Raw genomic sequence first — 22400 nt, 5'->3', positions numbered from 1 at the left:
TATCGCCTTGAGAACTATGTTTGAGCTCTCTCTCACTCTGCGTAAACAGGATGCCACTTTTTTTCGCATCAGAGCGTAAAAATCATCTACACTTGCGTCGGCAAACATACCTGACGTTTTAAACAACGCACACACTCATAGCACCGCACTAGGGAAACCCTGTGTCACAGGTACCATAGACACAGGTATAAATAACTACAAATTACACCCAAACTTACAAGACAAATAAATGAAGGGGTTACAAATATTTCTCACGGTCCAGGAATCAAACCTGGGACCTCTGAATGGCAGACCAGTATGATAACCAATTACCAAAGACATGTATTCTAAATTGAAAAAGCAATTAATTTCAAATTGAGTGAGGTAGTGACTAAGTTTTCAAATTTAATAATGTATACTATTATGGATTAACAAATAATAAGTTGAAATCGTTATAATACATAGTACAATATACGAAGAACAGAATCAGAATCAAGGTCCCCATTATCAATACACCATCAATAAATTTCAATTAATTTTTTTTAAATTTATGCTAGCTATGAGTTCACAATTAAGAATACAAAACAGCCAAATTACATAGCCTAAAAATTAGACGTAATGTTTACTTTTTCTAATTCCAATAAACGCGATAAGGCTTATCATTGTAAACACCCTATCTCTTACTCGGCAAGGAAAAGTAACCTCAAAATGTTGATAATCGATTTTTTATTTTTAAATGAAACTTGAAAAGTACAGTTTTTCTTACCATGAGGAACGGTGTGGAGGTCGTATTGCTGCATTCTATACACGGAAAACTCGTGAGAAGCGGCTACAGGATTCACAGGAGACATTATGATAAAAATAGGTAGAGCCACGAGTAAGTAATAAGGCAGATAGCCTTTAAATATCTCAGCAAAGCCGTCCGCCTCGTCTAACCACATGTTGCCGGATAATTAGTGCAATTCGTTAATGAAATTAACGCAGGAAACTATTTTTATTAACACAATCCCATTAGAAACCCCACAATACGTGTATGTATATCGGTCAATGACATTTACGAATACGGTAACGTCGTGTTGCCAATTAACAGCTTCGGCAAACTGCGAATAAATTTCATTTTCCCTTTTGGTTAATAACTTTTTTAAATGAGTCAATAAAAATAAGCCCTATTTAAATTACCTACATACATCTATCTTAAACAACAAAGTTAAATGCAACATACTAATACTTTTCATTTATTTTATGGACTGTCTGCTTGGCTAACTGTTTGACTGTGAAACAGTTTTAACTTGTTTCAACAAACAAAATATGTTAAATACATTTTACATACAAAGCACAACTCGGAGTGATCAAAAACTCTTCATGATCGCGAAGTTCTTTTTGTTGTCATTATACATATAATTAAATGTTCACATGAAATCTCTCTCCTCTCAACGCAAGCGTTGTCAGTAGCGCAGGCTTGGTCAGTAGCTGGACAAATTTTAAAACAAGGTATGGAGCCTGATCGTGATCAGAGTGATCACAAATAATGATAGCGAAGTTTTTTTTTGTTATCACATTTAGTTGTGTCTATGAACATAGTTTCTAGCTCCAATCGCAAGTGTTATCGGTAGATAACGCAAGCTTGATTACATGTCTTTGCGGAAAGAAAGGAATTTTGAGCAAACGGTTTAGCGACAGTAGACACAGACACTGCTGACATTATTTAAATTAGTCGCTTGTTACCTTGGAGAGCAGAAGGGAGATATATTCGAGGATTTTGATAATTAAAACACACACAAAAGTTAAATAAAAATAATTTATTGCTTCCTTTAGTATGTCCAATTAATCTTAAAACAATATTATTGGATTTTTCTAAATCTCTACAAAACACTGGTTATTCACCGCATTTTTGCACCCGTGCGGTTTATAGCTAATGTTTCATATAAAAACTAATATTAATTTTAAATGTAAGAAAATACTGAAATTAATAAGTACAATGGAAGAATTTTTTGTCACTTTGGAAGACATAACGAAAAATTGTTTCCTCACCGCGTTGCACCCTGCGATTCGGACCAACTTTTCATTTTTATTTCTCTCAACGTAGGTACGATACTAAAAGCACCGTAATATGACTTAAAGCAGGTATACATAACTACACAAAATCCCGTTTAAACTAACTAAAGGAAGTCGATAGTTCGCTTGTCGTTTCGGTAAACTTAATTATCAACATAACTCTAATGCTCGATTATTTCATTATTTTTCTCACACGCATAATCAACCATTTTATCATTAATAATTATATATTTATGCCATAGAAGAAAGGCAATAAAATTATTATGGCGAGTCACAACACATAAAATGTTAAAAATCACACATTTTGGCGAATACATTACAAAGATAACATTGGAACAGTCAAACTATTTAAAAGTAAAAACGCTTTAATAAATAAATGGGTAACTAACTAAAATCATTTGTTGAAAATTTTAAATGTTGCTTGTGAGGCCGGTATAAAGCCAACTCCTCGTGAATAGCTTTTTTAGCAAACGAGAACATTGTCCCAAATATTTTTTATACCATTTCCATGAACGTCTCACAAATAAAATACTACTGACTAGTCAAAATTAATACTAATGAAATCAAAACTTTGGTCGTTGTGCCATTTTTTTACGATTTAAGGGTTTTTACTATTTTTTTTATTTTTTTTCGTCATTTTTTATTCGATCCTTACTACGAAGCAGTCGCAGTTAATATTGTCGGTGTCAGTTGATCACGTAGCAAAGGTGTAGTAGCCTGTAAAATAAAATAGAGAAATTAAAGTACGATAGTGTATTTATAGAGTCTTTGACATATAATAATGGGAGCCAGATATTATATATGTGTCTGTGGGGAGTTGTATCTGTATACTCTGGAATTCATCTTGAAAATAGCTAAAAAACATAAAATCTTTCTCAAGTTGAAATGTAATTATTATTGATGCAAAAATTGAACAAATACAAAAATAAAATCTTTATGATATTCAATAAAAATATTGAAATTAGGATTTTAAAGACTTCTAAATTATGTTTCACAAAAGTCAAATAGAACGTGGTACTGAGATACATTACGTCGGGGATAGTGCAAATCTGCGAATGTAGTATTGGTAAAAGGCGCGTATCTTTACCAAACCAAATTTCACAGAAGAGAGATTTAACGTTATTACTTTGTTATTTCAATGTAGCCATTTTTCATTTTTGCACAGTAAGCATTAATTTATGTTGTCTACGGACTGATAACAATAGATTCCTGTAAATCACGCTAATTTGGTTATCACTTTAGATTAGATTTGAGACATTAGATTTGGCGACTAAATGGAGACTCGTAATCAATCAATGCTAGTTACGCGTAATTGCACTAACCCCGGTGATTACGTCTTCTTCCCTAGTTTTCAATTCCCGTGGAGTTGCCATCAGCAAACTTACATAGTTCTAATTAAGCTTTTTGGTGTCTTTAGTTTCCTCTTTAGGCTGTCCCTTGCCGAGCATCTTGGCGAGCGAGTCCCAAATGCCACCCAGGAACAGCGCACAGAACAGGTTTTCGAACGGCACGAAAGGATCGTGAATGCCCAGAAGTATCGATGATAACTAAAACAAAATTAGAAGTTTACATTTAACTCTAGTAATCAAGGATAGAATTTTTATAAAGAGGCTGTATGGTGAAACGTTTGCTATACAAAATAGGTGAAAATAAAAAAAAACTTTAGTAACTATAGTTTTTTTTTAATAACGGAAACATGGAAACAAAGGACGCCACTGGGGGCTACTGACGGATGTTGATTCAAAAGCACTCCTAGATCACGCGTGCCAGTGTAACAGTGCGACATACACAGGTCAATGTGGTTAGATAGCTGGCAAACAAATAAAACTATAAGTTTTATACCATTGAGCACTTATAACTAATCATCTCAATACCTACAGAGTACTAAATAACCGACCTCAAAAGTTCTTAGAATTACGTCCACTTGCCAGGTTTTATTGAAATCGGTTACCTGAAAGTGAGCGGAACCGGATTCATCCCCTACTTTGCCACCATTAGAGGTGGAATATTTTCTTCAAATTTATATGGGATCAATAATGAGGTACTCTGTCCAGCAAAACAATAATCATCAAAATCGGTTCACAAATTAGTTATCGCGTAATATACATACAAAAAATATATAGAGACGAATTGAGAACCTTTTTTGAAGTCGGTTAAAAACTACAATGACGATAATTCTTTCTAATTCAAAAACACACAAAACAGCAAAAAGCTGATAAAATCCTATTGACTATTACACCACATTCCAATAAGAAATTTAAAAAAAATACAATTTTACCATTGTAAGTCAATGAATTTTACACACTGATAAAATTATACGTTGTTGAAGACCTTTAATAACTAGTTTCACGCGAGAAAAAATAGCGATATTTTTGATGTCCTTATCGGCTAGCGAGATCATATTATGCTGTTCCTTATTGTTTTCATTATTGTCGCTAAGGTTTTCTTAATAACAGATCAAACTCTACATTATAAAGAAAACGTATTAATATTTCCAATATTATTTTTACTGTTTGAACATTGACCTACCAATAGGTCAATTTGTTTGAATATTAATTTCATAAAATAGTAACACTAAGGGTATCGAACGTAACCCCTCAATTTTTTTTATATTAGAGAGTTGCTTGTCGGACGAGCCGTGGGCGAAAGGCACTACAGAATGGATCCCTAAAGACAGAAAACGACTATGCGGTAGACCAAAGCGTCAATGGAGAGACGAGCTAGACGCGCACTTAAAAGATTGGATCTCAGTGGCGCAGAACAGAGAGGTGTGGAGAGAGGGGAGGGAGGTTTTTGCCCAGTAATGGGACAGTACCTATACATTTAAAAAAAGGGAGTTACTCTTGTTAATTTACGACCCTGCATTTACTTTCTACGTTATTTGGCTTACATAACTTTTATTCGGTCTTCCCTTCCTAACTTTCCAGCGATAGATATTGAGCAAGCCGATTAAAACTGACCTTAAAGTAGACGAAGAAAATTACAATTCCGAAGTAGACGAGCGCGTGCGGCGCAGAGATGATATCAGTCTTCTTGTCCAGAACGAAGATAATGGACGCTACCAGAGACGCCTTAGTGTAGCTGTTGAATTAAAAATATATATTATTAAGGCTGTTACCAAAGATGATCAGTACGATAGGGCACGACTAGCGCGAGAGCGACCTAAAGCGCGACATCTCTATATATGTGAGAATAGCAGTGTTTCGCAATTTATGTCGCTTTCGCGCTAGTCGCGTCCTATCGTGACAGTAAAACTTCAGATAAAACCTCATAAGCTTAAAAATATCGGAGAATGATTTCAGATTTTATTTGTTTTTAAATCAAGCGACGGGACGAACAAGTCATGCGTCTGGTGGTAAGCTACAGGCCTGTCCATAACAGTTGCAGTGTTATTCAAAGCTTTAATTCGCAAAGATCTGAGGAGCACTGCCACTGCGCTGTCACCCTGAGCCATAAGTAGACAAGTCGCATGTGCCTGTAATTTCACCAGCACCCTTACCCTTCAAATCCGGAACGCAGTAATGTGAGCATTACTTTATGAATTAGCTAAGGTGGCAATAAGTACCTACTTCCGTGGCTCTACAGCTAATAGGTACTCCAGTATTCTAGGTTGGATCTTAACAGTCGGATTGACCTATGTTTAAACTTGCGTGTAGATACCCCGAGCACCCAAAACCTTTTACAGCAGCAACGGACAATAGAAGAATGGCAATATTAGAATGGCTGGTTAGAGGTGACTGCAGAAAAGTGTGATTTAATGGATATTTTTGATGCTAGACGTCGTATGGTTGACGAATAATATAATAATAATAATAATAATAATAATAATAATAACGCACACACTCAACATAGCCCCGCACTAGGGAAACCCTGTGTCGTGGTTGCCATGAAGACACAAATAGACAACCACAAATTACACCCAAACTCACAAGAGGAATAAATGTAGGCCATACACATATTTCTCCCGGCCTGGGAATCGAACTTCTGTACGGCAGTCCGGCATGGTAACCGTTCGGCCACAGAGGCAGTTTAATATGTAAGTAAAATAAATCTTCTCAATCAAGAATTCAAAACGTTAAGTACTTACAAGCTTGGCTGCATAGTTTCCATGGCTGTAGGAGTCCATGCACCACGAATGAGGCGTTCCACCAATCTCGTAAAGCCAGCCCCATTACCCTTTAGTGTACCTGAAAAGTAATGCAATTTCGAAAATTCAATTATAAATACCTAAGGTCCCAATATTGATTCTTGCGGAACTCTAGTTCAGAAAGTCCAGGGTATTTCATAATACCCTGGACTTTTCTAATTTTTAAAAGCAGGAAACAAAATCCTGTCTAAAGTTACTTACCAATAATAATCATTATAACGTATGCATTAGGATATAGTTTTCCAGCGTGGCTGACACCATCGTAGACCTTCTTGGCACGGTAGATTTCTTTCATAGCTGACGCTACTACCTTTACTGGTAGGAATTTTGCTACTTTATACCCGACGTCAAATGGCGTGTAGAAGACGATATACCTAGAAAGATAGACGAAGATTTCTTGGTACAGACAAGAAGAGATATATTATAAATAGTACAGGACTCTAGAACTTTCAACGACCATCAAGACTATCTTAATATTTCTTTCTTTATAAAAAACATTAAGGAAATGATGTTAATGCAACAAATAAACGGCTATGATTTCCGCCTCATTTAATGTAATTGTTGTATCATTTATTAATTACTCAGATATCATTATGAATATTCTTTTTAACCGAGTTCAAAAAGGGAGGGGATTCTCTATTTGGCTCAATTTTTTTTTGTATATGTTACGCAATTACTCCCACATTTGAGAACCTATTTCGATGATTCTTTTTTATTAGAAGGGGGGTACCTTAGAAGTTGTCCCATTCAAATTTGAAGAAAATATTCCACCTCTAAGGGTGGCAAACTAGGGGCTAAAGATAAATCCGGTTTATTACATTTCACCACTTAAATATTCGGTTAAAAATAAAATATTTTGCAAATAGCGTAGCGAAAATTTAAGCATTCTTTAGCAAATTAAAAACAAGGTAATTGATGCTTTTACAATCTAAGTCAGCCGAAATCATGGGACCAGGCCCCGACATCCATCCGAAACAATTACTGCCAAATAAGCAAAACTTGACCAAATGAAAAGACGCGTGATGCGAATGAAGCTGCATACTGGATACTTGCCTTTTAACTTTGTCGAATGTTACTTATTTGACAGTAATTGTTTCGGACGGATGTCGGACGGAGATCGAGAGTAGCCCCCCTGGGCCCTGATTTTAATTCAAATCGGAATTAATCCGATCGGGTAGCCCATCCGCAATATTATATACGCCTCGACTCGGAAATAACGCAGTTTCCGATCGAGGGTGGCAATCAAAATCAAGCTGCAGAAGAGTCGGAAACGTTGATTTGTTTGAAAAAACAAATATATGCGAGTTAGATCCGAAAACAATAGTTTCATTTCCAATGTGTAGCACACGCGAAAACCTGAAAATTGTTGCTTTAAAACTTCAAACGTATCAGTAGTAAGTAGGTGATAAATGAAAACAATGTTTTCAGCATGTTTTGACAGCAAACGCATGTGCTTTTCCTCGTAAAGAATACATGCATCTCAAAATAGCCTTTTTGTAAATACTACTGTCAGGAGACGATTGAGATGGCTGAGAGCGTGGCCGAAAATTCGATGTTCGGCCAAATTAGTTAATTCATGACATCTCTATTAACGTAACGAATTGGATTTACGTACTCTACTAAGCTGAGTGTGAAGCTTCATAAGTTTTTTTTTATGATGCCTAGTGACGACGAACAATAGGGCAATAGTATTTATTCGACATGAATTTCACGCGCACACCGCACACCGCGCGAAAACTTTTGTCCTCGTGTAATTGGGTGCTAACAGTTCCAGTGCCAGTCAGAGTTTTAAATCACAAAGATCTGAGGGGCACTGCCACTGCGCCCGTCACCCTGAGACATAAGTAGTAGTAGAGTAGAGTAGTAGTATTTTCACCAGTACCTTTAGGGCGCGTGCCGATTATGTCGTGACGCTAGATAGTCCTGCAGTTTAAAGTGTCGTGAATTGTATCGTGAGTCTATATTTAAATGAAGTTGTTCACACACAGAATAACACGATTAACTGTCTGTCACGACTTTTTTGACGTTATGACGACAGACTGTCTTGACAATGGGCAAAGGTAGAACGACAGCCGTCCGACTACAAATAAAATGTCACGATAAGAATGTGACGACAAATAATCGCAGCTTCATACGACAAAGCGGCTGCTGTGAACCGATAAGTTGTCGTCACTACGTAGTGGGAACAGTCAGAACAGACAGTCGTTCAACGATGAAATGTATGTCCACGCCACAGTGACGACCGATAATCGTGATATGGGAACAGGCTAGACGCGACAGTCGTCCAACTATAAACAAAACGTTACGACACACAACCGGAGGGCAATAATGCTTGCATTGCTGCTTGTCGGCAGAAATAGGTAGGGTGGCAGTACTTACTTAAGTACAGTGACAAATGTTCACGAATTAAACTACACACAGCGCGTTTTATTTTTAACCTCTTTTTGACAGTTATTGATTTGAATGGAACGTTACATTGGTTTGTTATTTGTAACAGGTAGATGGCGTTAATGTTAACTCGTTAGATTGTTTGTACTTCCATGGACGAACTCTTTCGCAAGGAGCTCTACTGTTACTTGTTCCAATGGCAACAGATAAAGTCATGATTAAAATAGAAATATTAACCTACCATGTAACAGTGCCAATAACCAATTGCGGCGTGTTTTTGAGCGGCGCGAGAATCGGCTCGCCGAGCAGTCCGTTGACCACCATACCGCCAGCGAATATCACCAGCATAGTTGACAGCCAACATGATAGAGGGTGCTTCCGTGAGAACGCTTGGGCACCTGAAGAGAAAAAAATCACAATTCTGTGGTTATCTTTAATGGTATTATGAGGTTCCCAAACTTTTATCTAATCTCTCTAAATCTAACACCCGTTCTAATACAGATTTTTTTTATAAATTCACTAACTTCGTCTGTGTGTTACTCAATTCAATAATTTTAACTGAATACTGAGGAAAGAACTTTGTAAAAGAAAACGTATTTTATTCATATAATGTTTATTTCATAGGTAATTTATGTATATTGTAAAAAAGAATTACATTTTTTTTCCATTTCTGGAAAGCATTGATCTATCATGATGGAAAGTCAAAATTTTTCACGACCTACCTAAATGGGTCCAACCTTATGGCCAAGGTCCCCATATATTAACGTTTGTGCCCCCTATTTTTTCTCTGAAATTGACTCCTTTGAGAATTGTCACTCTATCAAATAGCAAATCGACGATGAAAAGTTACAAGCAATCCTGTCTACTAGAAAGATCATTGCAAGAATAATAATAGTACCTACTCCAATTTATTATAAGAAAAACGGTACATAAATTCCTCATTAATTTAATTAGTTCCCGAAACAAGATACTTTTGAAGCCTTACCCAAAAGAATTTTCTCTGCAAGCGGAGATTATAGCTAAGTCCGTTACTGTGTTGAAACTTTTTGTGAAAACCTTTTTGTTTTTTTATTTTATTTTTTAATGTCCAAAGATTACTTCCTCCCGCCCTATTAACCTTAAATCCTTTCTTCACGTGTTTCCTCCTTTTGTTAACATTTTGTGCTATTTTACCGCTCTAATAATATTAGGCTCTAGTTTGTTGTTTGTCCATTATTGTTCTTTTTCACCTCAGGTATACCCTTCACAACAGCGACGAAGAGGTTCTTCAAAAAATACGTTGGCGTTTTTGACCAAAATTGAAACTGTTGATCAACATTATCTGATGGCATTCCTCGAAACTGACGCTGGCCAAGCTTAGTGGCTGCCATTGAGGAATTAATAATAATAACCAACGCATTTGCATTTGGCATTCCGAGGAACTTTTATTTTATTTTAACTTATTGGAAGACCAACGGCTATCTTACAGAGTAAAATTTAAATAAAAAAAATGGAAAAGCCAATTATAGGTCCTCACCGATAGACACACATTAAGTTAATGATAATTAAATTATAACTAACTATATGACTAGTAAGTGTAGTACAATAGGTAATGGCATTTTTGCTACACTTCGTAAATACCTACTCGCCAAAAAAGAAAGTACTATTAAGACGCTTCACCCATACAACACTAATGTTAAAAAGGTGGACAACACATTGAAGCTATTACTCGCATGCAAGAGATGCATTCCGCCGAAAATTCGAAGAGGCCAGAGGTACGCACAAAAGTGAATTAAACCTAAGGGACTTTGTAGGGGCTCTAAGAGAAATCTTGAACACGAGTTCCGGTTCGATTTCCACGGCACCAAAATTAATATTATTATATAAAATGCTAGTAATAAAAATACTAGTATTGGCACATAAAGTGGTATTTAATTTGAAATGTCAATTACGCTGATTTTCCTTAATAATAAAATTGGAACTGAATAAGATACAAAAAACCGCTTAAAAGGGGTTAGATCTCCTTTCGCTGATTCAAAAATGTCGCTTAAGTTACTTAGGTACCTTATGGTGAACAGTATGGGTGGTCGCTACTGATTTCCGTTGCTTGCATGCAAAAAGAAGTCTTAAGGTGGTAACGCATTCACTTTGTTGATTGTACCTGTACATCGTGTTTTTAAATATAGATAATTAATTATTGTCACTTCGTCTTCAATATGGAAAAAGGGCCACTAGAAATTTTGAGAGCTAAATTTACAAATGATGACATTGTCTGCTACGTCTATGTAATATTGATAATAAACACCCAGAATGTAAAAGTAGCCTGCTGAACAAAAAACTAGAGTATTCAATTATTTGATGCCTAAATAATACTTTTGTCTTTTTTTATTATAATATCAAGGGACGGGACGAAAAAGCCGTGTGCCTGATCACTGATGTTAAGCTACACGCCTGTCCATAACAGTTGCAGAGCCACTCAAAGCTTTCAATCGCAAAGATCCGAGGGGCACTGCCACTGCGCCCGTCACCATGAGACATAAGTTGACAAGTCCCATATGCCTGTAATTCATCAGCACCCTTTACCCTTCAAACCGGAACACAGTTACTAATGCTGCCATTACTGCTTGGCGGTAGAAATAGGTAAGGTTAAAGGCAGTACTTCCCTGGACGAGCTCTTTCACTAGCAGCTCTACTGTTATATTTACAAGGTAACATAATATATGTATACATTATAAATTTCTATATCTCGTATACATAGACTATATAAGACGAGATATAAAAATTAATCAAACTACTGCATAGATCGATGCCGATTAAGCATTATGCTTTAGATGTCTAGCAAACCAATCATCAGCAACTGAGTAAAATGTTGTGGTGATATAAAGTTTACAGCAGACTATCATGGGAAACTACTTGTAGCATTTAAATGGCAATTTCGCGCACCGTCCATGAGGCTCGTTGGTCTAGGGGTATGATTCTCGCTTCGGGTGCGAGAGGTCCCGGGTTCAAATCCCGGACGAGCCCTTCCTAACAATTTTGAGTGTTTTCGTTTTTAATTTGTTTTTTTTTCTTTGTCAAAAATTACAATTCGACACCAAACAATTTCGATAATTTTCTTTTAGACAATTTTTTTCAACATATATTTCAAATAGCTCCATCTAGCCACAACTCATTGAACTTTTTAAACCAGCTGATTAGCTGCGCTCTGCCGTCAGCCACTGCGGTAATATGTGCACCGAGGAAAAAGGACGTAACTTAAACATTGTTATTTTCGACCCTACGTCAACATTATGTTTGCACTGCACGCATAAAGATAAAATATACGGATATTTCGTATTGGATAAAAAATACTATTTGATCAGTACAAAACTGATTAAACAGTCTTTTTATCACTTTGATAATAAAGATAAATAATAAGCGCATGACTTTTAAATACTAAAATTAGTTAGAAACCCGTGACAAAGTTACAAATAATCTCTAAATTTTCTCTAAAATCTATATTTAATTATAGAGACTAAAAGTATTCATGAATATATTGTTTCAGTTGCCTACCTTTGCTACCTATTAGACGTACATTATTATAGAACAGTTGACTTGAAACGCCGGAGGGATCTAATCTATTTATAAACTCTACTGTATCTTTATTTTAGTACATGTCCAAGTCTATCACACCTAAACACGTCTTTATGCAAATAAAAAGGACGTGGAAATCAAATTACAGTGTTAAATTGGCGCGTACCATTTGAAATTGATAAATATCACTTACCAGCACCTAAATCTTCTCTTACTGCTAGAGCGCAAAGTAATGAATGTGCTATATCGAAATAAGGGTACATTTTCAGTTTTATGACCTGGTTAGCCAGGTCTAAGAACGCTTCGGGATCCATGGTGTTAGTTTTTTGTTAAAGTTCAAGACGTTTGAGTAATTTATACAACTAAACACCGACAATAAAGTGACGCGCGTAGCCGCGACTTTCCGCGGGCGCTGTTGCCGCGAGACTGGGCTGGATTGGATCACGATTGGATAGAGTTCACTCACTCAGTGATTCTTTCTCTAAATTATTTTGGTCAGAAGTACTTTAGCACGTACACACACTCATAGATACGTAGAAGGGGAGGAACTCGGTAACGTGACAGCCGGTGTCCAGTCATGGCTAATGGATTACCGTTATTAAACTCTTTGATGTCTTTTTTAAATTTTAACCAGGTAATTTTGATAACGCATTCAAGGGTATCGAATTTTCGTCAACACTGAATAAGTTTCCGTAGTGTAGCGGTTATCACGTGTGCTTCACACGCACAAGGTCCCCGGTTCGATCCCGGGCGGAAACATGTGGACTTTTATTTCGCGCTGTAAAATAAAATTATTTCTGTTTTACCCCGCTCCCGTGTGGTTTTTGCATACTACTAACACAGGGGGTTATCCGTTTTTTTCAGTGTCTGATTTTTCTTTCTGTGGTCATCAAAGTATTGTTTGTTTGAGTTTCTTAGTAGCAGTAGAGCTCCTTGTGAAGGAGTTCGTCCAGGGAAGCACTGCCACCTTACCTACTTCTGCCACCAAGCAGTAATGTTAGCATTACTGTGTTCCGATTTTAAAGGGTAAGGGTGCTGGTGAAATGACAGGCACATGGGACTTGTCAACTTATGTCTCAGGGTGACGGGCGCAGAGGTTGTGCTCCACAGATTTTTGCAATTTAAAGCTCTGAGTGGCACTGGAACTGTTAAGGACAGGCGTGTAGGGCACACGACTTGTTCGTCCCGTCACTTAATGTTATAAAAAAAATCTGTATGGAATAATTTCATTCCAATACCTATTGTAGAAGGTGATGTAATTGTGATATCTGTAGCCATGACATAACGTACCTATTTCATGTTATCATAATTTCAGTCCTTACAGGTATTCTTGATAACTAATGAAAAAATGCGGTTTATTCACGCAAATACCTATGATCAATAATTTTTAAGAAGCGGTCTATTTACACAAACCTTTTTAAACAACTCAATAAAAACTGGACAGGGCTAACAATAGGGTTATGTCCTACAAAACAGCTCATGCAAACAAAGATGTAAAGCAGTGTATTTATATACACATACAACCAGGCAATAAATCAGGTATAAACTGGGGTTGGCAGTTTGCTAGAATTGTTTACCCTATGTTTATAATAATTAAGAAACAAAACAATTTCTAATAACAAATTTTGTATTTAATAAAAAATATATTTCATCATTTTTTACGACACTATTTAGTTAAAATTGCATAGAAAAAATATAGAAAATATTTTTAAATACATAATATTAGGAATAGGGATGTTTATTACAATCACTTAATGTTAGGAGAATAACAGGAACAGTAAAATGATTTTGACCATTTTAGTATGAATCATAAGACCACATGGCGGAGCGGCCTGAAATATTACTCGAAAGTTGGTATTAGATAAACAAAGTTCCTCCTCCTGCGCTTTTCATGATTACACAGCTAAATCAATGATAATATTGATTTAGGACACTACAAACTCGGACTATTTATTATTATTATTATTATTGCCCTCAAAAGGTGCAATTATATAGAATATTATTTAGGCTGAAAATTTCACAGGGTAATCTCCTACTCATTAATTTAAACATCTGTTAAACAATATTTTAAGTTTACATACAAAACATCAGCTTCTAATTTACAAGACTTGAAGAAGATAGTTTGCGTTAACTATACTACTAAACACTAACTTTATTATAAGAATATCGCCTTTAGTACAATAACACCACAGCCCCATGTGATTGTATGACAATGAATTTATCACATGAAAGTTATAAAACTTATGTATATCGATGTTTTTCGAGGAGTGGCCCATTCCAAAATTGATCCTTTTTTATTTATTACCGAGATGTATTCAGAAAATTCTAAATTGTGTTGTGAATGCGTTCCAAGCTTTTCATTGGTTAATAACATCATGACAACATTGGGACGGTGCACGATTCGTCAACTTTGGTAAGCCATCTTCCTGATGAATTAGATGCTTTTGTGATTTATTCTAGAAACGTGTTTGAAACCTCTATTTCAGCATTCAAAAGTTATCGACTACCTTCCTACGTAGAATCTCTAAAACTCTCCCTTGAAAAGTGGTAATTTTGCAGATGTGGCCTTATTATACCAATAACGCAATATTCGGGGTTTCTGCACAAAGAAAGCATTGTACATCATTACTGCGTTTTCAAAACGCCGAATGATGCAAAGCGTGTGACCAAACCAATGAAATAAAAACATCTAAAAATTCACCGTAAGGTCAACCAATGAGATTGTTTCACGTATTAAAACACAGTTGCACCATAATAATGTCATATTACAGTTTCTGGGGAAAAAAATATTGCAAACACCATTTCTATAGATCTTATTTCAGTGAATAAGTTATTTTAATTACGTGATAAGTAGCTTGAAATGTGCAGCGGCTCTAATATAATTTTATGACGATTTCAAATGTAATTTGTTTGCACACGAAATGGAGTTTTACGAGGGCGATAAGATTTTTTTTTAATTTTACCAATATGAAATTGGGACCTATAACAGTTTCATTTTAGTTCCGCGCAGTATTGTTGTTCATTGCATCACCATTACTAGTTGCATAATAAATTGCTGCAAAACTCTACTTGCTTTAACATTACTTTCAAAACTTAGCTTTGCATGAATGAAGCAGAATGGGCTCATTACTTACTAAGTGGACCGGTAAGCTGTCTTTTAACGTGCAATAGTATTTCGTTATTCGAAACAAAATGATTCCATTTCCTGTTATTCTTTCTTTCTTTGGTAGACTAAAAGAGTGATTGGCAGATGAAATAAACAAAGTAGCTAGCAAAGCCTGGATGAGTAGGGAGAAAGACAGAAAACTGTGGAGTGAATTGGAGGAGTTCCTTTACTCGAAGAGAGGTCCCGAATAATGTGTTATAAATGATTATTATTAATCGAAAAATTCAATTAATTTTTCATTATTATTATTTTATGGTGAATTATTCAATTAGCGATTTTTTTTGTATAATATGAATTAGTATTAAGGGAATAAATGAGGCTTTATTATTAGTATTTCGTTATTTTAACATCTTGGTCTAAAATAACGACTATTGGTTGCTGGAGCATTTTGGTCAATATTTTGAAATGAGTACTGCACGACATTATTTTCAACCACAAACCAGTCATTGGCAATTTGGTGTCAATAGCGCGTATAGTCCATAGCAACAAAAGCTACCATAGATTGAGCTTCCCTAGCCAGAACTTGAGTCGATACTAAGTCAGGGGGCTCCATTGGATGAAAGCGATCCAAGGCCGTAAATTTTAGCATTCTCTTGGGGATGCTGTGTAAATGAATAAAAGTAGAGATTCAAATAAAAAAATAATGTATTTGGTCAGTTTACAAAAAATGGGTGACTTAGTAGGTCATCCATGATTAAATTATAAAAAATGTAAATAAATAATAATAATTCAAAAAATCTATAATAATTATTCAATATTAAACAGTCTTAGCTAACGATTCAATCAAATTATAATAGAGATAACATAAATGAAATTTCGTAGCTTTTAGTCATGGAGTGTTTTTTATTATATAAAATTTTAATTCACTTTGGTTTAGTTTACAGTCAGAAAAAATATTTAAATAAGAGCACATTAGAGATTTTTCAATTGTTATAAAAATAAAGAAATTAAGATCTGATATCTAATCTTTTTACGGCAGACTTCCAGACTTTTAACTTAGGTTCAAGAAAAACATGTTTTATGTAGAATCTTCTTAATAATAACTTTAGGAACGACACATGTAGTCTATATTTTCCTGCTAAAGACGGTATGAAATTATTTATTCTATTGTAATTTTAAAAATAGCTTCGTATTGCACATTCACAAGTATATTCGATATGAACAGGAATTAATTCAAAAGCAAATTGGCGGAAATGTAAAATCGACTTCAGTGGACCATTTTATGAACAGATTGTTTGATTATATAGATTTTTAAAATCGGGATAAAACATATTTTTAACCGACCACAAAAAAGGAGGAGGTGTGGTGTATGTTATGCGATTTTCAGAATTCTTTTTTTGTTGGAAAGAAGATTACCTCAGTATTGATCACATTTAAATTTGAAGAAAATATTACAGCTTTAAACTAGAGGATGAATCCGGTTTCGCGCACTTTCCGGTAACCATAAGTTGGCAAATAGATGTAATACCACGAACTTTTGAGGCAGGTTTTTTTATAAAAAAGGTTATATTCACCTTGACGTTTCGGACGTTTTGCAACGTACATGGCATCGAAAGGACTGAAGAAGCAGATATCAACATTAAGTATCATGATAAAAAAAGTTTTATACACGATAACTCCCGATTTTAAAATCAAACGAGGTGTGGGAATGTGGGTTTTATTCTATTATCTTCCAAAGCGATGGTCTGAACTCTCGGTACACCCTTTCAGCGCTATAAACTTTACATTTCCATCAACTTGTAATTGACTGACTTAACTTAAACTCAACTAGACGTATCCAGTTGTTGTGCACTTTTTGTTGACGTTAATTATAATTATGCACTCTTATCTACTAAATTATAACAATTATTATTAATATTGACTTATCGATGTAATAATTTCATAATAAACGTAACAGTCGTTCATTGTATTTGTAAATATAGCTAAAGTATATCTTTTTATATATTGTAACAATCACCACTTCTGAAAATCGCTGGGAAATTAATGTGTAGGTAGCAGACGGCAGTTCTGGTTAAAGAATTTGAAGGAATGATCCGGTCGGAGTACCACATCACTATTTGAAGCGACTTTCTCTAAAGTCTGGATTACATTGTTTTATCCAACCTTTCATAGGAGAGTAATCCCAAGAAAAAGACCTGAAATCCCGCCTATACATGATGCAAGTAGCAGTAGAGCTCCTTGTGAAAGAGCTCGTCCTTGGAAGTACTACCACGTTACCTGTTTGTGCCGAATAATGTGAGCATTACAGCGTTCCGGTTTTGAAGGGTGTTGGTGAAATTACAGGCACATGGGTCTTGTTAACTTACTGTTGTTCAAGGTGTAGGCGCAGTGGCAATGAAGGAGCATTGCCACTGTCTTTGCGATTTAAAGCTCTGTGAGGCATTCGACTTGTTCGTATCGTCACTTGGTATTACGCATAAAGCTAGTTAAGTCGGACATTAGATTACTAGAAAAAAATTAGTAAAATACCCACCAAAGAAGACACGGTTAGGAGAGATTTAAGCAATAATCTTGTTTATGTATTTATGGTAAGGGTAACAGCTACACAGTGAGTCATAGTGTAGAATAGTGTTATTGTAGATGAATAAAATATGTATTCATACATTCAATGATTCCTAGCACATAATAAATAGTATCGTATGTGAGCACTAGAGGGCATTGGATAATATAGAATATTGGTGACAAATAGATGGCGCTATTCACAATTGCATAATGTTAAATTGCAATATCAGTTTAATTCGAAGGAAAGATTTACAAAAAAAAATGTTTTATTGTAGATCGTTAAAATAATTATTCACACCATTGACTTACAAATAAATGGGTCGACTGGTCTAATACAAAAACCACGAAAAAAAGTCCCAAGTCAACCTATTTAAACGTAGTGACATGTAAAGGAATATGAAAAAGCTAAAACGTTGAATTTAAATTGTAATGTCATCGCAGTACTGTCTAATGTTGCTTGCTTCGCTGTCAGTCGAACAAACGAAGACTAAAGCGTGAATGACGCTCTGTATACGATTTTAACGCCCTATAAGTTCGGACACTTTTTAGCGCGGACCCGATGTCCATATAATTGTAAGTCAATGATTCACACTTATAATTTTAAGTATTTGAATATGAAGAGTATTCATTATTACTTAATTTTGTCATCAGCCAATCTGCGGCCGTGTTCGCCACATCCTACCCTGCTATTAAAAAGTAGGGTTGAGTGGAGGGACGGGGTGGCGGAATCGACCGATGCTTAGTCGAGTGGTGTGCAAGAGTCCGAAAGGCTAGCTTACATAAATGATTGTACTACGTTGTTGAGGAACGGGTGATCGATTACGGAAAATATAGTAATATATCTTATCAACTTGGTATTATTATATATATGTAGTGTAGTTTATATAGATCATTCAGGTTTTCGTTATCAAATGCGGTAACACCCCCTAAACAGCATCAACGCCCCCCAATTGCTTCCGAGGACTCTTCAGCGCCCACTGGGTAGGGACCACTGTGGCAACCTATGTGAGTATTGATAAGTAATAATATTGAGTCTTTTTTTACGCTGAACTTTGATTTTTGCTTAACGTTTTTATTATATTTTGCACGTCAAACAAACTGATTATCTAAAAATCTTTAAACAGTAAATTGGAAGTAATTTCGTAAATTACTCCATTTTCACCCAGCTCTCTATGGAGAGATTTTTTTTATTGTAATAACTGTTAAAATGGACAGAGCCTTATATTTACCGCAATAAAGTCTGGGCAGGATTTGATTAAATTTAATCAAAAGGAGACTTAAGTGATTGTCGAAAGGAACAAAAGAGAATAAGCCCCAAAGATGTAGGTGATATGATGAGAAAGATGATACCTCTGGCGACAGGCGACTAGAAGAGCCGATTTCATATCAGGAAAAACCCGGAAGATTTTATAATCAAACCAGTATGTGTAGAATTTAGTGTTAGGAAGTTAGTCGTTCTTCTTTTGGAATATCTCTCAAGGTGAGATAACTCACTGCAGCACTCTGTCCTATGACATCGTCTTAGAGTGAATACCTTGAATGTCATTTATGCATAATTTTCCAGGAGGAAGATAAAAATGTAGTGTAAAATATAGTTAAATTATATGCAATTAGCATTTTAATCATCTCTATCAGATAGGAAATGAAACTATTTTTCCGGATTTAAATCGTATATATTTGTTTTTTCAAACAAACCTTTTTTGTTTTTCAAATACACGACGATTTAAATCCGGAAAAATAGTTTCATTTCCTGTGTGTAACAATCGCGAAAACCTAAGAACTCGATACATCTCTATCAGTGTAATAATATAATTAAGGAAGGGGTTTTTAAGTTTTGTTTTAAACAAAACTGAGTGAAAACAAACTGTAACAATGCTAGCAAGGTTTTCTTCACTCTAAGGCATAGCTTCCCAAAGTGGTCCCTACTCGGAGGTCGGTATTCTCGGGATCTATTGGTGGGCGTTGATGCAGTCCAGGGGGTGCTACAGCATTTGAAAAAAAAAACCTGAATTGTCTATATAAACTACACTACAAATATAAGAACTTTTTTCTTGTCATTTTTTGTGTCAAGTTAATATAAAAAATCCGTGTTTGAAATTAATTTTTGTGGTAGTCGGCGTTGAATCTTTTTATCTTGCTTAAGTGGGCGGTGTGCCAAAAAGTTTGGGAACCTATGCTCTAAGGCGACGATGAGCAATTAGAAAAACGATTTCAAAGCGCATAATTCAAAATCTAAAAATAAAAAATTGTTTATTTATTACAATTGATCAGTGTTCAGTTTAATTGCTGAAGTCTCCTTTTAAGCATAAGGATGCCTGTGCCAGGAGACACCGCAAATAAATAATAATTGATGTGACAGATGCTTGAATGCGAGTACTTGATGGATGTGGTGTTAGTTGAGTGCAAATGAGTTGCAAATTTAGTGCAATTATTTTGAAAGCTTTAATGTCGGAGCAAAAAATGTTTACAAAATAAATTAATCGCCTCAGAACACCGTCAAATAAGGTTTTATTATTAATTAGAGTAGATAGTCGAATAGGCAATTTCCCCTAAACCTAATCGCAAGTTACAAACGGTAATGCAGTATTTGTAATTCACCGACACTTACTCAGCGTTAAGTACATCATTAGATGGGCTATTTTCTTAACAATTACTTTTTTATGATACCAAGTGCCTAGACGAGGGCCTGGTGGTAAGCGACACGCCTACCCATAACAGTCGCCGTGCGTCTCAGAGTCTTATATAGCACCCTGAAACATAAGTTGACAAGTCCCATATCGACCCCTCCCACGTAAAGTATCGTATGTCAAAATTGCCAAGTTTACAGGGGAGCCTTTTAAAGTTCTGAATTCACTGAAATAAGCATAACACGTGACTTTACATTTCTCACTTTTATTCGGCAAATCTCGTTACACACGTTGAGTATCATAAAATCCTAGATATCGGTTAGATGATCTATTAGATGATCACTCTAGGTGAGTAACAAGCTTTGCCGAATGAAACGGAGAACTTTAAAACACTCCCCTGTAAACTTGGCAATTTCGACATACGATACTTTACGTAGGAGGATATCGTCGCCTTACTTTCTCAAACTCTCTCGTTATCTTAAAGCACAAGTTACTGAAATGCGAAAATGGATTGTATATACTAATATTACAGGCTGTTTCACATCACATTCCTTCATATTCACATCTATTCTTAAAGTAACGCAGCCAAATTAACACCCTTGATAAGAAATTTAAAATAAATAGAATGTTTTGCCGTCTCCTGAGTAATAACTCTTTATAAGAGACGAGTTTGAGAAAATAAGGCAAGGAAGTTTGGCATAGCGATTATGCCAAACTTCCTAAGCACCCTTACCCTTCAAAACCGGCATGCAATAACACTTATATTACTTGGCTATTATTATTACTATTACTTGGTTATTATACAACTTATGCGTACTTGGATGACAAAAATACGTGGTATTAACCCGTTTAGCTCATGGAGGTAGTCTCGATCTCTGATGTTTCAAATAAAAAAAATTATTGTAAATGTTATTTACAAAGAGCAACCCCTAGAGTTTCTTGCTCATTCTTCTCAGGGGAATCTGCCTTACGAATGAGCGGTAGAGTTCAACCATTGTGACGATTTCAAGTGTAATAATGCTTACCTATGAAATAAAGATTATTTTGAATTTGAATTTGAATTTGGCAGAAATAGGTAAGGTGGCAGTACCTGGGGGCCTACTATGAGCTTATAAGCAGCCAGTCAAGTTCCATGCAAATTCACTTGACGTGGTAAAACTGAATTGCTTAAATTCGTATCATGACCTACACAAAGTTGAACGGGTACGGCTGAAAGAACCGATTAAACGATTGTGTTCAAAATGAGAATAATTATATTTTTTTATTATTGATTATACTTACTACGTTGTTTTGTAATATCGGCAACTTTTCAATCATACTTTACAATTTGTCGTACGACAAAATTACATGTCATGTCTAGTTATTATCATTGAAATTAATTGGAATGTATCTTGTATTCGTACATTTTCATTGATTGCATTAAAGTCAAATTTGGCACTATTTAAAAGTTATTTTACGATTTTCGGTAAATAAAATTATTAAAATGATTAAAATTCCATTTAAAAAAATGCAATAACATTCATGCCAATAATTTATCAACAATACTTTAAGGATTGGGAACTCGAACTAAAATTTTCAAAAAATGTTCAATAGATTATTAGTATTTAATTATTAATACAAAGATCGAACACTCAGAAAAAATTCCTTCGATCCAGCCGGATTCGAACCGACGTCCTCTAGCTTACCGTGCCAGACGCTATACAAACTAAGCAACGGATCGAACCAGCGGACCTCACGAATTTTTCTATGTGCTTAGGTCGTGTCTTTGTATTTGGTTTTTCAACGACTTTTTAGTCGTAGCGCCATCTATGACAAATCTATGAAAGATTTATCACCCAGTTAGTACCTTTACAGCTATCAGTCCTGGCGAGAGATGTCGCTATTCGCTGTATTTTAAATTTTTATTGATTTGATACTCAATTTTTTTTTGTGAAATTACTCCACTAGCTTGTTATAATTATTAATACAAAGATCGAACACTCAG

At 35.4% G+C, this 22400-nt stretch overlaps 3 protein-coding genes and 2 non-coding genes across 5 annotated transcripts in view; 2 read left to right on the top strand and 3 right to left on the bottom strand.

Annotated features, from left to right (window-relative positions):
* The window catches only part of LOC113231007 (nicalin-1), a 17948-nt gene extending 17028 nt beyond the window's left edge, over positions 1–920 (bottom strand). The window contains exon 1 of the mRNA XM_026465139.1: positions 746–920. Coding sequence (XP_026320924.1) covers positions 746–920 — 175 coding nt within the window. The remainder of the gene's footprint in view (positions 1–745) is intronic.
* Positions 921–2615: 1695 nt separating this feature from the next.
* Positions 2616–12644, bottom strand: LOC113230743 (trimeric intracellular cation channel type 1B.1). The gene is made up of 7 exons (XM_026464821.1): positions 12315–12644; positions 8811–8967; positions 6383–6555; positions 6122–6221; positions 4995–5115; positions 3420–3581; positions 2616–2751 (listed from the first exon to the last, which is right to left on the bottom strand). The coding sequence occupies exons 1-6, from the start codon at positions 12433–12435 to the stop codon at positions 3426–3428; spliced, it is 828 nt and encodes a 275-aa protein (XP_026320606.1). The 5' UTR covers positions 12436–12644; the 3' UTR covers positions 2616–2751; positions 3420–3425.
* On the top strand, positions 11501–11572 carry Trnap-cgg. The gene has a single exon. It is a non-coding gene; the product is annotated as a tRNA-Pro (tRNA).
* A 163-nt stretch (positions 12645–12807) lies between the features above and the next one.
* On the top strand, positions 12808–12880 carry Trnav-cac. The gene has a single exon. It is a non-coding gene; the product is annotated as a tRNA-Val (tRNA).
* Positions 12881–16668: 3788 nt separating this feature from the next.
* LOC113230672 overlaps positions 16669–22400 on the bottom strand; it is a 34106-nt gene continuing 28374 nt past the window's right edge. The window contains exon 10 of the mRNA XM_026464703.1: positions 16669–17422. The gene's annotated coding sequence lies outside the window, so the exon portion shown is untranslated. The remainder of the gene's footprint in view (positions 17423–22400) is intronic.

The sequence above is a fragment of the Hyposmocoma kahamanoa genome, unplaced genomic scaffold (genome assembly GCF_003589595.1).
Source record: "Hyposmocoma kahamanoa isolate Upper Pololo Valley unplaced genomic scaffold, ASM358959v1 64, whole genome shotgun sequence".
NCBI classification, from domain to species: domain Eukaryota; kingdom Metazoa; phylum Arthropoda; class Insecta; order Lepidoptera; family Cosmopterigidae; genus Hyposmocoma; species Hyposmocoma kahamanoa.
Note: the sequence above shows the minus strand (reverse complement) of the source record. Positions and strands in the feature narration are given on the sequence as shown.

Bases quoted from the DNA above. Each gene is read 5' to 3' on its own strand.
- LOC113230743 (XM_026464821.1), bottom strand. From the start codon at position 12,435: ATGGATCCCGAAGCGTTCTTAGACCTGGCTAACCAGGTCATAAAACTG. The intron at 6,556-8,810 runs GTAGGTTAATAT...CTATCTTTCTAG, and splicing joins GTTATTGGCACTGTTACATG to GTATATCGTCTTCTACACGC. The intron at 3,582-4,994 runs GTCAGTTTTAAT...ATTTTGTTTTAG, and splicing joins TTTTCTTCGTCTACTTTAAG to TTATCATCGATACTTCTGGG.